The 16,090-nt window shown below is 36.5% G+C and overlaps 1 protein-coding gene across 6 annotated transcripts in view; it reads right to left on the bottom strand.

The window, feature by feature from the left end:
* Positions 1–16,090, bottom strand: part of NUP98 (nucleoporin 98 and 96 precursor) — a 195,109-nt gene that overhangs the window by 52,135 nt on the left and 126,884 nt on the right. For 3 of the 6 annotated variants that reach the window (XM_077113751.1, XM_077113749.1, XM_077113747.1), the window contains exons 24-25: positions 8,312–8,541; positions 6,514–6,780 (exon numbers count right to left, since the gene is read on the bottom strand). In XM_077113751.1, coding sequence (XP_076969866.1) covers positions 6,514–6,780; positions 8,312–8,541 — 497 coding nt within the window. Of the gene's footprint in view, positions 1–6,513; positions 6,781–8,311; positions 8,545–16,090 lie in introns of all 6 variants that reach the window. The other 3 variants (XM_077113750.1, XM_077113748.1, XM_077113746.1) reach the window with 1 other exon arrangement.

Consider the following 16,090-nt stretch of genomic DNA (forward strand, 5'->3'; position numbering starts at 1 on the left):
GTTGTTGAGTAGGTATCAAGAGTAAAGTTGATAGTGTTGTTCAAGTTTTCTACATTCTTAACCTTGTGTCTAGTTTTTTTTTAAAGTCAATTAATGAGAGTAGGGTATCAAAGTCTCCAAGTATTATTGCTTAATTCTCTATTATCCCCCTCAATTCTGACATTTTATGTTTCTTCTATGTTAGTACTGTTGTTAGATTTATTTTTCCTTATAAATATTATACTTTTCTAAGGAAGTAACCCTCTTATTAATATGAACCACGCCTCTTTGCTCTAGTAATGTGTATGTGTGTGTGTGTATATATATGTACATGTAATAAATAAATATATTTTTATCCTACAGTCTGTTTTATTTGATATTAGTAAGACCACTCCAAATTTCTTTTGGTTACTATCTGCATGATGTATCTCCTCCATCCCTGTTGTGTACCTATTTGTGTCTCTGAATATAAAGTGTTTGTCTCTCCTGAAGACAGCACATACTTGGATCTTGTTTTTTAATCTAATATGCTATTCCCTGGCTTTTGAATGGAGACATTGACCCATTTACATTTAATTATTGATATGGGTGGATTTATGATCGCCATTTTGCTGTTTTACATATTCCTCCTGTCTTTTTTTGTCCTTCTAGTCCCCTTTTACTCCCCTCCTTTGTGTTAAATATTTTCTAATATACAATCTTAATTTGTTTTAAGCATATACTCTTACAAATTATTTTCTCAAGTCTTATTCTAGAGATTAAAACATGCATCTTAATTTAGCAAAATCTATTTCAGGCTGAGTATTAGCTTAATTCCAGTTAAATATAGAAAGTTTAATCAAATGTAACTTTGACTAAAGATTTCCGTTCTTTGTGCTACAATGTAATATATATTACATCTTTATATATTTAAAGTCCAACAAAACAGTTTTGTAGCCACTGTTCTATATAACTGTCTCAAATCAGTAATCAAAAGAAAAAATATATACCTGAACTTTCTTCTACAAACCTATGCAATTACTTTCACTGAAGTTCTTTTATTTCTTTTTGGAAATGAAAGCGATGGTTCAGTGTCACTTCTTTTCAACCTCAAGTACTTCATGTAAGACAGGTCTGCCTGGTTTTTAAGTTTTATGGATTAATTCATCTTCATTTTTGAAGAATGGTTTTGTTGAATATAGAATCCTAATTGACAGATTTTTTTCCTTTCAATACTCTGAACATGACATTTCATTGACTTTTCATAAATTAGCTTTTACTCTAATTGTGGTCTTCCTGTACAAGATAAATCTTTTCTCTCTCTCTTTTTTATGCTTTTGAGACTTTTCTGTCTTTGGCTTTCAACAGTTTAACTGTGATGTGTCTGGATGTAGATTTGTGTTTACCTACTTGGAGTTAACTAAGCTTTTTCAATGTGTAGGACTTTCATCAAAGTTGTAAAACGTTTTTCCTGTTCCTTTCTCTCTTCTCTCTTCTTTTGAGACTTCCATTACACTAGTGGTGTTCCACACATAACTCAGGCTCTGATCATTCTTCCACATTCACTTTGTTCTTAAGAATGGACAATCTGTAATGATCTACCTTAAAGTTTTCTGACTTATTCTTTTCAGTCACTGCACTTTTCAATTTCAGAATTTCCACTGGGCTTAAAAAAATAAAAAAGTATCTTTACCGAAATAGCTGCTTTGAAGTCATTAGATGCTAAATTCGATATCAAGAACTAAGACTGTTTGTAATGATTAACTTCTTTACTAAGTATGTCATATTTCTTGGCAGGATGTTATTTATTATACAATTATTAAATATGAATTTAAAAGAACTACAATTCATATGGATGGTTTCACATCTATTTCCATATGCAAACATTACCTACTGAAAATAAGATAAGTAGCCCAAAGTAAGTAAAAAATGGCCAGGTTTTTCTGAGTTTCCTTTCACAGATTTAACATCATATTCAACTTATTATTTTGTAACCTACATTTTTGGGAAAATTTTTCAATAATCTGAAATCTAAAACCTTGCCAAAGATTTAACCTTAGGGTCAGGATACAACCAAACAAAAAAAACCCAAAAACCAGACTTCATGATCCTCTCCTGCTACAAAGAGGAGAACTGGTGAGTATAACATTTTTTCTTTTAATCATTCATAGTCTTTCTAGCTTTGTAGAAGGTAAATCCTGAATATCAATTCTCACTGTACACTGTACATGAAAAAAGGGAGCTGCTTGTGTACTGACAGGGGAATGCAACTGGACAATTTATATAAATTATTAATTATAGCTTTTCTTGTGATTTCTGCCTTATAATTCTAAAAGGGTCAAGTCCTCCTAAAATCAATCTACCTGATAGTTCCAATTAGTTGGTTTCTGATAAATGAGTTGCAATAAATATAGTTTAATCAAGGATAGCATTGCTTATAAATTAATTTGAGCCGTGTCATTCTTGTACTCTTATCAAGATTTATATCTAGACAGTCAAGTACTTGCTGAATGTCTTTCTTTCATTTGTGGAAGGGGATCTATATGTGAAGTCCTTGGGAGAAAAGCAAAATAAATAACCTTGACTCTACATTCTCCCTGGCAATGTGGGACAGAACCCACATTCTGAAAGAGCCAGGACCTGGCATCATGGGATTGAGAAAGCCTTCTTGACTAAAAAGGGAAGAGAGAAATGGGGAAATATAAAGTTTCAGTGGTTGAGAGAGTTCAAACAGAGTCAAGAGGTTATTCTGGAGGTTATTCTTATGCATTATATAGATATCATCCCATTTTAGTTTATGCTGCATTGGAGTGACTGGAGAAAAGTACATGAAACTGGGAAGGTGCATTCCAGTAGCCTTGATTCTCGAAGAATCAAGATACAGCTTTTACAATGTGACTGTGTGATCGTGAAATCTTGGTCTGATGCTCCTTTTTTTTTTGCATGGGCAGGCACCAAGAATCGAACCCGGGTCTCTGACATGACAGGCGAGAATTCTGCCTGCTGAACCACCATGGCCTGCCTTGATGCTTCTTTTATCCAGGGTATGGACAGAGGGGTTAAAAATATGGATTAAAAATAATGTTTCTTGAAGATGATTATATAATGATATAGCTTTTGCAATGTGACTGTGTGATTGTGAAAACCATGTGTCTGATGCTTCTTTTATCTACCTTATGGACAGATGAGTAAAACATATGGATTAAAAATAAATAAATAATAGGAGGAACAAATGATAAAATAAATTTACTAGATTGAAATGCTACTGAACGAAGAAAGGGAGGGGTAAGGGGTATGGTATGCACGAATTTTTTTCTGTTTTTTTAAAATTTCTTTTTCTGAACTGATGCAAATGTTCTAAGAGATGATCATGATGATGAATATACAACTATGTGATAAAAAAAGAATGTTCATATTGTATGTTGATTGGTTCTATTAATAAAAATTAAAAAAAAAAGGAGGATCAAAGCAGTTCAATTTACTTGATACATTAAATTGGATTATTGTTCCCTTACCTCAGTAGGATGCTTTCCTGCCCATTGACACGTAATTTGACTTGAATGCTGTGAGTAAATGTCCCTGACATTTTAAACTTTGGACTTAAGAAAGTGACATACTCTAAATAGCAGAAGGCAAGAAGATTTGCCACAAGTGAAGAACTTAAAAAACAATTTTATGTTTCTGCTCAGTCTCTCTCTCTCTCTATCACAGCCCAGATAGGGCTGCCCCTGTAGCCTTGGGTCCCAGAATGAGAAGATACACACAGCACATCTCCAGTTACCTACAGCCACGCAAAGCCAGAGCTATTACACAGTAGACACTTGATATTTGAATTAAAACTTTTTTATATTTTTAAATGTTTATATATTTAAAAAGGTATCAAAAAGCTCATAATAAATTGTTAAAGGTGCTGGTTAAATAATTTACACACAGATAATTTATCACTTTTCACTGTTCATTTCTGTATTGTTAGTAGAGTTTTTAAAATAACAAACACTACTTTTACACTATTTTTTCATTTAAAATAAAATTACCTATGCTTGTCTCCACATAACATAAACAGCTGAGATTAAGTTATAATGAATTCACTTCTCAAGAAAAAACATCAGTAATAAAAAATGCCAATTTAAATTTAAAAAAAAAAAGGATAAAAAATAAATAAATAATAGGGAGGATGAGGGGTAAAACAAATTGGGTAGAATGAGATATCCAATCTGGGACATATGAGCTTTTTTCTCTCTTTCTCTCTTTTTTTTTTTTTTTTTTTTTTTTACCTTTTTCATTGCATAGTATAACATATACACAAAGCATATTAATAAAAAAGCAATAGTTTTCAAAGCACTCTTCAACAAGTAGTTACATGACAGATCCCAGAGTCTGTCATGAGCTACCTGTTTGAACTTTTCCATTTATATTTTTTTATTTCTTTTTCTGGAGTGATGCAAATGTTCTAAAAAAAATCATCATGGTGATGAATACACAACTGTGTGATGATATTATGAGCCAATGATTGTATACCATGTATGGACTATATGTGTGTGCAGATCTGTCAATAAAATGTTTAAAAAAAAAAAGGGTATATGTGTATGTGTGTAAGGATAGTTCACTGGTCTAATTCTTGCCAGCCATGTAGGAGACCTGGGTTTGATTTCCAGTCCACATACTTCCCAAAAAAACAAACAAGCCAAACAAAACAAACAAACAAACACAAAAATTCAACAAATGGTGCTACAATAATGGGATATCCACATGGAAAAATAATGAAATGTGACCCCGCCATACAGTATACCAAAAGAAAAAAAAAAAGTGGGGGAGAGATTCCTTTCAAAATATAATAGCTCACCAAAAATGCACCTGGTCACTTAGGAGCACTTAGGAGATTAACATTGTTTTCTTTTTTTGACATGGGCAGGCACCGGGAATCGAACCCAGGTCCTATGGCATGGCAGGCAAGCATTCTTGCCTGCCCAACGTTGTTTTCATGCTGCTAACAGAACATCTACTCTGTAGCCCACAGATGAAGGAGTCATTCTAACTTTCAAGTCTTATTATCTAAGAAATACATTTTGTGAGGCCACAGTTGCCATGGTAGTTCCACTGATGAACATGAGCAAAGTAAACTGAAAACCATCTGTAAAGGATTAATCATTCAAGATGCCATTAGGAACACTGGTGATTCATGGGAGGAGGTCAAAATATCAACATTAAAAGGAATTTGGAACAAGCTGATTTCAACCCTTATGGATGACTTTGAAGGATTTAAGATTTTACTAGAGGAAGTAACTGCAGATGTAGTAGAAATAGTGAGTAAACTGGAATATGAGAGGGAGTCTGAAAATGTGACTGAACTGCTACAATCTCATTACAAAACTTAAACAGATGAGGAGTTACTTCTTAGGATGAGCAAGAAAGTGGTTTCTTGGGGAGGAATCTTTTTCTGGTGAAGATGCTATGAACACTGCTTTAATGACAACAAAGGATTTAAAATATGACATCATCTTAACTGATAAAGCAGTGCCAGGATTTGAGAGGACTGACTTAACAATTTTGAAAGCAGTTCTACTGTGTGTAATATGCTATGAAAAAGCAGCATATGCTATAGAGAAATCTTTCATGAAAAGAAGAGTCAGTTGACATGGCAAACTTCATTGTCTTATTTTTAAAAATTGCCACAGCACCACAAAATTCAGCAACCACCAGTCAGATTAGTCAGCAGCCATCACAACATCAAGGCAAGATCCTCCACCAGCAAAAAGATTACTTCTCAAAGGCTCAGATGACGATTAGCATTCAGTAAAGTATTTTTAAATTAAGGTTATGTACATTTTTAAAAAGACATAATGCTGTTGCACACTTAACAGACTACAGTCTAGTGTAAACATAACTTTCATATACAATGGGAAAAAAACAAAAATAAATGTGGCTTGTTTTATTTCAGTGGTCTGGAACAAAACCCACAATATCTTCAAGGCATTCCTGTATAGGACCATTTGCAATAAACCAAATGAAAAGAACAGAGTTTATAGAAGGACTACAACTTTGAAAAACGTATATGTGTATATGTCTCTGGGTGCACATTTTTATTTTATATACTTAATACATTAAGAAGACAACAGTCTAATTAAAAACTGCATATTGAAATTTTGCAGTGAGTAGTAGGGGGCAAGAGTATTTTGGAGGCCTTAATTCATTTCTTTTTTGCTTATTTGCTTTTCCCAATTTTACTACAATGAGCATATAACATAAAATCAAAATAATTTTAATTAATTTAATGTTTAAGATTCTAAGAAAAAAACAAGACATAGTCCTTACTTTGGAGGAAGCAGTAATCTTCTTGGGAACGCTACATGTAACACTCAGTTAGAAGACAAAGGCAAATCTACAATTAAAAGGTAGGGGGCAGGTGATGGTGGCGCACTGGCAGAGTTCTTACCTGCCATGCCAGAGACCCAGGTTCGATTCCCAGTGACTGCCCATGTTGGGAAAAAAAGAAAAAAGATAAGGGACACTAGATAGGAAGTAGGCAGGAATGCAGAGAAGGATCATAGACCCTACCTGACTGCTGAGCCAGAGAGCAGGCCTCACTGATTCTCTTGCCTGTGAGGTAGCTAAAAACAGCTTCCACAGGGTTGTCTTTCTGTGTTAAGGAGACTTCCTCCTCAATTTGAGGTGAGGCAGTTTGGGATAACCAGCGGGAGAAAGCTCTTCGACGCTCCAGAATCTGAATATATTCACTAGGCTCATCCAGCTGGCTCTTGAGCTCCTTCAGATGGCCCCATAGGGCTTCACATAATGTCCATGTCAAGTTCCAGTGCTTCACAACTAAGGAAGGGACAGAAAAACAATGCTATGACAGTTGTACAATAATTACAGAGACAGTCTCACTCTGTGGTTTAAAGATACATAAATTAATAAACTAAACACCCCAAATACCCATTCCAGTTGATTCCCTTACAGACATTTCATCTCACTCAGCTCCACAGATGACTGGTATTACTGCCTGCTCACTCTATGCTCCTTTAAACAGGTTCCCCTGGTCTTATTATGGCTAATACAACCTCAGAGGACAGTGAAAAAATCCTTTAATTTCATCAAATTCTGGCAATAAAATGCTTTAAGAAATATCTTAGAACTTATAAGTAATTACCTGTCCTGCTGTTTGGGCACAGCCTAACATTTTTTGAGCAGGACACTGTTCAAGGCAGTATAAATCAACTTTAATCCACATTAGGGTTCCATACTTCTAAAATGAAGAATCATAAACTCCTTCATTTAAAGATGAGGAAACTGAGTTACAGAGAGTAACTTAATCAAAATTATAAGCAATATAAGCAGAGTCAGGATTCCAACCCAGGCCATCTGGGCCCAATGCCAACCCTTAAATCATTATGCCATATTACCCCTCAAAATTATCTTTTTTTTGTTTGTTTTATTAACAAAATGGAAGCTCTACTTATCATTCAAGCCACTTACAAATGCACGGGGATTTATGGGTCTGAAAAGAAGGTAAGACAACTGAACCAAACACAAAGAATTGAACATATGGGTCTGAAAAGAAGGTAAGACAACTGAACCAAACACAAAGAACTGAACATATGGGCTTGAAAAGAAGGTGAGACAACTGAAGCGAACACAAAGAACTGAAATGTCCCAAAATATGTGGAATGGAGGGCGGTGCAATCATGGCTCAGTGGCAGAATTTTCACCTGCCATGTCAGAGACCCAGGTTCAATTCCCAGTGCCTGCCCATGCAAAAAAAACCAAAAAAACAAAAAAACAAAAAAACTGTGGAATGGAACATTTTTAAATGGTTTTCATTTTTCCTTATTGAAAATGATTTAACAGTTAAAATATGAGTTCTATAATGTTTGAAATATTAATTTTTCAAATTAGAAAAACGCTTTTATCAAAGTATTGGTTCAGAAAAACGTGGTCATAATTAGAGAGAGACAGTAATATAAGTCTGAAAGGGAAATTATAAACACCAAATATGGTAGGAAAATCAAGTGGACTTCAGCTGGACATACAAGAAAAGAGTCAGAAAAGTTAAGAAGGATGAATATTTCTCTATGTTTTCTGGGATGGGGAAGGAATACAATTTCATAACTCCAAGGGACTTGGGCTACAGTTCTTTTAACAAGGATTTGTATATTAAAACGTCTAAGAATACTTATAAACAATGATGCAACTTTTTTTTAACTAAGGATTATGCTTATTCAACTCAGCTACAGAAAATTACAATGATCAGGCATCTTACCTACTACATTGGTGTAAGGAAATTTGTTCTATTATGTGTACGTGCTACTACCCTGTTTCTGAGACACCAAAGGGTAAGAGCATGGTGCATACTTACTTTGCACTTCCAGTAAGTCTCCCGATGCTTCCTTAACCCAATCTGCATAATCATGGATGACAGCAACTCCCAGATTGGGGACAATGAGAGGACACAGTTCATCCATATGGACGGTGCTATGTTTTAATTTAAGCTCCAGAGGTATCTGGTATAATTGTAGATCCTCATCCAATTTCCTTTCTCTCAAACTGAGTTTTTGCAAATGAACTTTGAAGGGGGACTCAGTCAGACTGCTAGGGCAAATGAAGAACAACACAGAAAATGAAGATAAGACAGATGCCAGGATATCTCTACAACCAAATTTTCATTTATATTAATGATTACAAGAGAATGCAAAACATTTCACTGCAATTTCAAATAATTCTGTTCCCTAAATCAATGTTCAATTACGTTGAATCGAACTACAATACCTTAAATAAACAAATTATTTGACCCAAGCATTCAGAACCCAAAGGTGGCCAGGTTATAATTAGCATAAGAATCAATATAGTTATAATTCGAACTGGCTTGAGTATATATCTGGATACTATAAAATCCAAAGGCCAAAAGCTAGTATGGAATACAAATTTCTCAAATATTACCTATAAATTAGGTATGAGAAGTAATGAAGCTTAGCTTAAAGGTAAGGAAACGATTCTAAATTAAGATGAACGATAAAGTCAATCTGGCCTTGATCTAGTTTTTAAGACTAATAACATAGTTTACATATATATCAACACACACACAAATATACGTGAGTATACTAAAAGACATTGACTGTACACTTTAGATGGATAGTATGTGTGAATTTACTTCAAAAAAACCAGCACATATATATATATGTCTCATGAGATCATGCTTTATCTAAAACTAATCACTAGGTTTACGAGCAATATTTCTAATAGTGAGGTTCAAGAGATGCTGTTGCACTTTTGTTTTTCCTGGTATGCTGTATGGTGGGGGGTCACAATTCATTCCTTTTCATTCAAATCAAAATTTTAAAACTAAGGACAATAATTAATTACACTTACTTAATCTGTAGTGAACACAGCACAGTCTGTTCTGAAAAGTAAACAGTGTCCTTCAATAGTGAACTAGATACAGATAAATCAACTCTGGTACAAGCAATGCAATGGAATATTTCTGAGCAGTAAACGAAATCAGCGGGAAGTGCCAAGATGGCAGCTTACCGTGTGTGGGATTTAGTTTGTCCTCCAGAACAGCTACTAAGCAGCCAGGAACAGTACAGAACAACTGCTAGGGTCACGTCAGTGACCGGACACCCAGTGTACCCCAGTCTGGACCAGCTGGGAGCCTCCCCAAGACCATGAGTGCTCCAAGATGCAGCAGCCAGCACCCCTCCCCCACAGAGTACTTCCCAGAGGGAAAAGGAAGGGGACTTTACCAGCAGCAGGGGCTGAGCACAAGCAAGCTTCAAGTGTGGAATTAATTCACAAATTCTGACTACTAAAAATAGGCCCATTTTCTAAACATGTAATACTTCAGGTGAACCTTGTCAGGGCGCAGGTTGCTGATTTTTGGCCCGGCGCCAAAGGGGCAGGGCTGACAGAAAAAAAGAAAAAAAAAAAAAGAAACAGAGGTTTCTTGGATTGGATAACACATAATACTTTAAAGGGTCAAGGCCCTGAAATTCGGAGGGGGTACATAAGACCTTAAGGTACAAAACGCAACCTACCAACTTATGCTGTTGATTGGCAAACCTGAGAAACGGGAGTCCTACTCAGGGAACAATTTTTCTTTTTTGTAGCTGTGTTTATACAAAGGTTGACCGCCTTTGGATACAGCGACAGGGCTTCTCAGGCTGCAACTGCCCCAGGCAAAGGTAGAAACAAGCTTGTTTGAGAGCCTGTCTGGGGCCTGTGGCTTCCCCAGGGGAGGTGTGAAGCCCAAATCAGGTGGAATCCCTCCCTCAAGGAATTCAGACCCAGGGCTTGGTAATTTGAAGCCATTAAAACCAGCCTACAACCTCTCCTCTGTCTCCACCATGCCCCCAGCAGGGAGAGTCTGCCAAAGTTAAAGGTACCACATCATCTTATGCTGGTGGGATCCACAGGCAGACGAGCGCCACATAATGGGCAGGATAAGAAAAACAGAGTCCAGAGACTTCACAGTAAAGTCTTTTAACCTGCTGGGTCTTATCCTCATGGAAAACTAAGGCAGGTGACTCTTTCCTCTTGACAGGAGGCCAGTCTGGTATGGGAAAACCTGGCTGGGGAGTATAATACCTGTGTAGACACTCCTAAGGGTGGAGGGGGGGAAGGCACCACACAGGCAGAGCAAGAAACAAGAAAACAAGAACTGAAAAATTCTCCTCTGTTAAACAAAACTTAAGCTAGAGGTCCAGAATAAGCTGAACTGAATGTCAAAGAACAGACAGACGACAAATTCACCCAGCAAGAAAAGCTGAGGTAAAAGAAGTGAAAACAATCTTCAAAATAAACTAATTAAGGTAATTAAATGCCTAGATGTCAGCAAAAAAGAACGAATCACACTAGTAAAACTGAAGATATGGCCTACCCAAAGGAACAAACCAACAATTCAAATGAGATACAGGAGGTGAAACAATTAATTCAGAATAGACGAACAGACATGGAAAACCTCATCAAAAACCAGATCACTAAACTGAGGGAGGATATAATGAAGAAAAGGAATGAACAAAAAGAAAAAATCGAAAAGTCTGAAAAAACAAATCATAGAATTTATGGGAATGAAATGCACAGTAGAAGAGATGAGATAAACAATGAAAACCTACGATTTTAGATTTCAGCAGGTAGAAGATAAGAAGTGAACTTGAGGACGGAACATATGAAATTTGACAAGCAAAAGAAAATATAGGGAAAAAAAATGGAAAAATAAGAGCAGGAACTCAGGGAACCGAATGACAACATGAAGCACAAGAATACACGTGTTGTGGGTGTCCCAAAGAGACGAGAAGGGAAAAGTAGAAGAAAAACGAATGGAGGAAATTATCACTGAAAATTTCCCTACTCTTATGAAAGACGTCAAATTACAAATCCAAGAAGTGCAGCATACCCCAAACACAATAGATCGAAATAGACGTTGCCCAAGATTCTTACTAATCAGAACGTCAGATGTCAAAGAGAAACAGAGAATCCTGAAAGCAGCAAGAGAAAAGTAACCCATCGCCTACAAGGGAAGCACAATAAGACTACATGTAGATTTCTCAGCAGAAATCACAAAGGGAAGAAGACAGTGGGATGATATATTTAAGATACCAAAAGAGAAAAACTGCCAACCAAGAATTCTATATCCAGCAAAATTGTCCTTCAAAAATGAGCGAGAAATCAAAACATCTTTACACAAAAAAATCACTGAGAGAATTTCTGACCAAGAGACCGGCTCTACAAGAAATAATAAAGGCAGATAAGAAAAGACAGGAGAGAGAGGTGTGGAGCAGAGTGTAGAAAGGAAGACTATCAGTAAAGGTAATAAGAAGGAAAATGAGATATGACATATAAAATCCAAAACGCAAAATGGTAGAAGAAAGTACTACCTGTACAGTGATAATACCAAATGTTAACAGATTAAACTCCCCAATCAAAAGACATAGTCTGGCAGAATGGATTAAAAAACAGGACCCATCTATATGCTGTCTACAGGAAACACATCTGAAACCCAAAGTAAAACACAGGTTGAAAGTGAAAAGTTGGGAAAAGATATTTCATGCAAATAACAATCAGAAAAGAGCAGGAGTAACTATACTAATATCCAACAAATTAGACTTCGAATGTAAAACAGTTAAGAGACAAAGAAGGATACTATGTACTAATAAAAGAAACAATTCAAGAAGAAGTCATAACAATCATAAATATTTATGCACAGAGCCAGAATGCTCCAAAATACATGAGGCAAACACCGAAAACAGTGAAAAGACAACTAGACAAATCTACGAGAGTAGTTGGAAACTTCAATTCCACACTCTCATCAATGAACTGAACATCTAGACAGGAGATAAATATAGAAACACAGAATTTTAATAATACAATCAATGAGCTACAAACAGACATTTATACAACACTGCACCCCACAAGAGCAGGATACACCTTTTTCTCAAGTGCTCATGGATCATTCTCAAGGATATCCCATGTGCTAGGTCAGAAAGCAAGTCTCAACAAATTTAAAAAGATTGAAATCATACAAAACACTTTCTCAGATCTTAAAGGAATGAAGTTGGAAATCAATAATAGGCAGAGAGCCAGAAAATTCACAAATATGTGGAGGCTCAACAACACAATCTTAAACAACCAGTGGGTCAAGGAAGAAATTACAAGAGAAATCAGTAAATATCTCGAGGTAATGAAAATGAAAACACAACATATCAAAACTTATGGGAGGCAGCAAAGGCAGTGCTAGAGGGAAATTTATTGCCATAAATGCCTATATCTATCTAAAAAGAAGAAAGGGCAACAATCGAGGAATTAACTGTTCACTTGGCAGAACTAGAGAAAGAACAACAAACTAACCCCAAACCAAGCAAAAGGAAAGAAATAACAAAGATTAGAGTAGAAATAAATGAAATTGAGAACATGAAAACAACTGAGAACATCAATAAACCCAGAAGATGGTTCTAAGGGAAAATCAGTAAGGTTGATGGACCCTTAGCAAGGCTGACAAAAAGAAAAAGAGAAGATAGAATAAATAAAATAAAAAATGGTAGAGGAGACACAACTACTGACCCCACAGAAATAAAGGAAGTAATGACATGATACTATGAACAAGTTTATGTTAATAAATATGACAATGTAGATGTAATGGAAAACGTTCTAGAAAGGTATGAACCACCAACATTGACTCGAGAAGACATAGATGACCTCAACAAACCAATCACAAGTAAAGAAATTGAATCAGTCCTTAAGAAGCTCCCAATAAGAAAAGTCCAGGAGCAGATGGCTTCACATGTGAATTCTACCAAACATTCAAGAAAGAATTAGTACCAATCCTGCTCAAACTCTTCAAAAAAACTGAAAAACAAGGAAAGTACCTAACTCATTCTACAAAGCCAACATCACCCTCATGCCAAAGCCAGAAAAAGATATTACAAAAAAAGAAAACTACAGACAAATCTCTCTTATGAATACAGATGCAAAAATTCTCAACAAATTCTTGCAAATCGAATCCAGCAGTCATGTCCAGTGTTACATGACTTCCAGGGGTGTGGACCTTCCTGTCAATATGGGATAGAAATCGTAGAATGAGCTGAGACTCAGCATCAAGGGATTGAGGAAAACTTCTCGACCAAAAGGGGGTAGAGGAAAATGAGACAAATAAAGCGTCAATGGCTGAAAGATTCCAAACAGAGTAGAGAGGTTATCCTGGAGGTTATCCTAATGCATTAAATAGATATCACCTTGCTAGTCAAGAAGTAAGGGAGAGGCTGGAGGGAACCGCCTGAAAATGTAGAGTAGTGTTCCAGTAGCCATGTTTCTTGAAGATGATTGTATAATGATATAGCTTTAGCAATGTGAATGTATGATTGTGAAAACCTTGTGTCTGATGCTCCTTTTATGTACCTTATCAACAGACGAGTAAAACAAATGAAATAAAAATAAATAATAGGATGAACAAATATTAAAATAAATTTAGACTGAAATGCTAGTGATCAATGACAGGGAGAGTTAAGGGGTACGGTATATAAGAATTTTTTCTGTTTTTGTTTTATTTCTTTTTCTGAATAGATGCAAATGTTCCAAGAAATGATCATGATGATGAATATGTACCTATGTGATGACATGAATTACTGATTATATATGTAGAATGCAATGATCATAATAAACAAAACAAAAAAAACAAATAAATGCAAAAAAAAAAAGAATTAGTACTAATCCTGCTCAAACTCTTCCAAAAAATTGAACAGCAGGGAAAGCCACCTAACACATTCTATGAAGCCAACATCACCCTCATACCAAAGCCAGAGATATTAAAACTACAGTAATCTCTCTAATGAATATAGATGCAAAAATCCTCAACAAAATTCTAGCAAATCAAATCCAATAACACATTAAAAGAACTATATACCATGACCAAGTAGGATTCATCCCAGGTATGCAAGGACGGTTCAACATAAGAAAATCAATTAATGTAATACACCATATTAACAAATCAAAGCAGAAAAACCACATGATCATCTCCACTGATGCAGAAAAGGCATCTGACAAAATTCAACATTCTTTCCTGTTGAAAACACTTCAAAGGATGGGAATAGAAGGGAACTTCCTTAAAATGATAAAGGGAATATATGAAAAACCCACAGCTAATAGCATCCTCAATGGGGAAAAACTGAAAACCTTCCCCCTAAGATCAGGAAAAAGAAAATGATGTCCACTATCACCGCTGCTACTCAATACTGTGCTGGAAGTTCTAGCCAGAGCAATTAGACAAGAAAAAGAAATACAAGGCATCAAAATTGGAAAGGAAGAAGTAAAACTCTCACTGTTTGCAGATGATATGATACTATATGTTGAAAACCCTGAAAAACCCACAGCAAAACTACTAGAGCTAATAAATGAGTACAGCAAAGTGGTAGGTTACAAGATCAACACTCAAAAATCTGTAGTGTTTCTATACACTAGTAATGAACAATCTGAGGGGGGAATCAAGAAACGAATTCCATTTACAATTGCGATCAAAAGAATAAAACATTTAGGAATAAATTTAACTAAAGAGACAAAAAACCTATACAAAGAAAACTACAAGAAATTGTTAAAAGAAATCACAGGGACTTCCAGGTCAAGATGGCAGCTTAATAATGTGTGAGTTTTAGTTCGTCCTCCAGAACAACTACTAAATAACCAGAAACAGTACAGAACAGCTCCTGGGGCCACGTCAGTGACCAGACACACAGCGTACCCCAGTCTGGACCAGCTGGACCGGCTGCGAGCACCCTCCAGAACTGTGAGTTCCCAAAGCTGCGGTGGCCAGCGCCCTTCCCCCACAGGCCGCTTTCCAGAGGGGAAAGGAAAGGACTTTACCAGCAGCAGCGACTAGGCACAATCAAACACCAATTGTGGAACTAATTAACAAATTCTGACTACTAAAAATAGGCCCCCAGCTCAGGTGAACCTGATCAAAGTGGAGGTTGCTCATTTTTGCCCCAGCGCCAAGGGGGCAGGACTGACAGAAAAAGGGGGGGAAAAAAAAAAAAAAGAAGGAAACAGAGGTTTTTGTGGCTGTGTATCTACAAAGGCTTGACTGCCTCTGGATACAGCGGCAGGACTTTTCAGGCTGCAACTTTTCCAGGCATAGGCAGAAGTGAGCTCTTTTAGGGGCTTATCTGGAGCTTGTGCCTTCTCCAGAGGAGGGGTGACGCCCAGCTCAGGTGGAATCCCTACATCAAGGAATTCAGACCCCAGGGTTTGGTAATTTGAAGCCATTAAAACCAGCCTACAACCTCTCCTCTGTCTCCATCACGCCCCCAGCAGGGAGAGTCTGCCAAAGTTAAAGGCACCGCATCATGCTATGCTGGTGGCACCTGCAGGCAGACAAGTGCCACACATAGGGCAGGATAAGAAAAACAGAATCCAGAGACTTCACAGGAAAGTTTTTCAACCTGCTGGGTCTCTCCCTCAGGGAAAACCAACACAGGTGACTCTTTCCTCCTGATAGGAGGTCAGTTTGGTCTGGGAAAATCTGGCTGGGGTATATAATATCTAAGTAGACCCTCCTAAGTGTGTGTGGGGGAAAGGCACCACACAAGCAGGGCAAGAAATAAGAAAATAAGAACTGAAAAATTCTCCTCTGTTAAACAAAACTTAAGCTAAA

This window comes from Tamandua tetradactyla, chromosome 8 (genome assembly GCF_023851605.1).
Source record: "Tamandua tetradactyla isolate mTamTet1 chromosome 8, mTamTet1.pri, whole genome shotgun sequence".
Classification (NCBI taxonomy): Eukaryota; Metazoa; Chordata; class Mammalia; order Pilosa; family Myrmecophagidae; genus Tamandua; species Tamandua tetradactyla.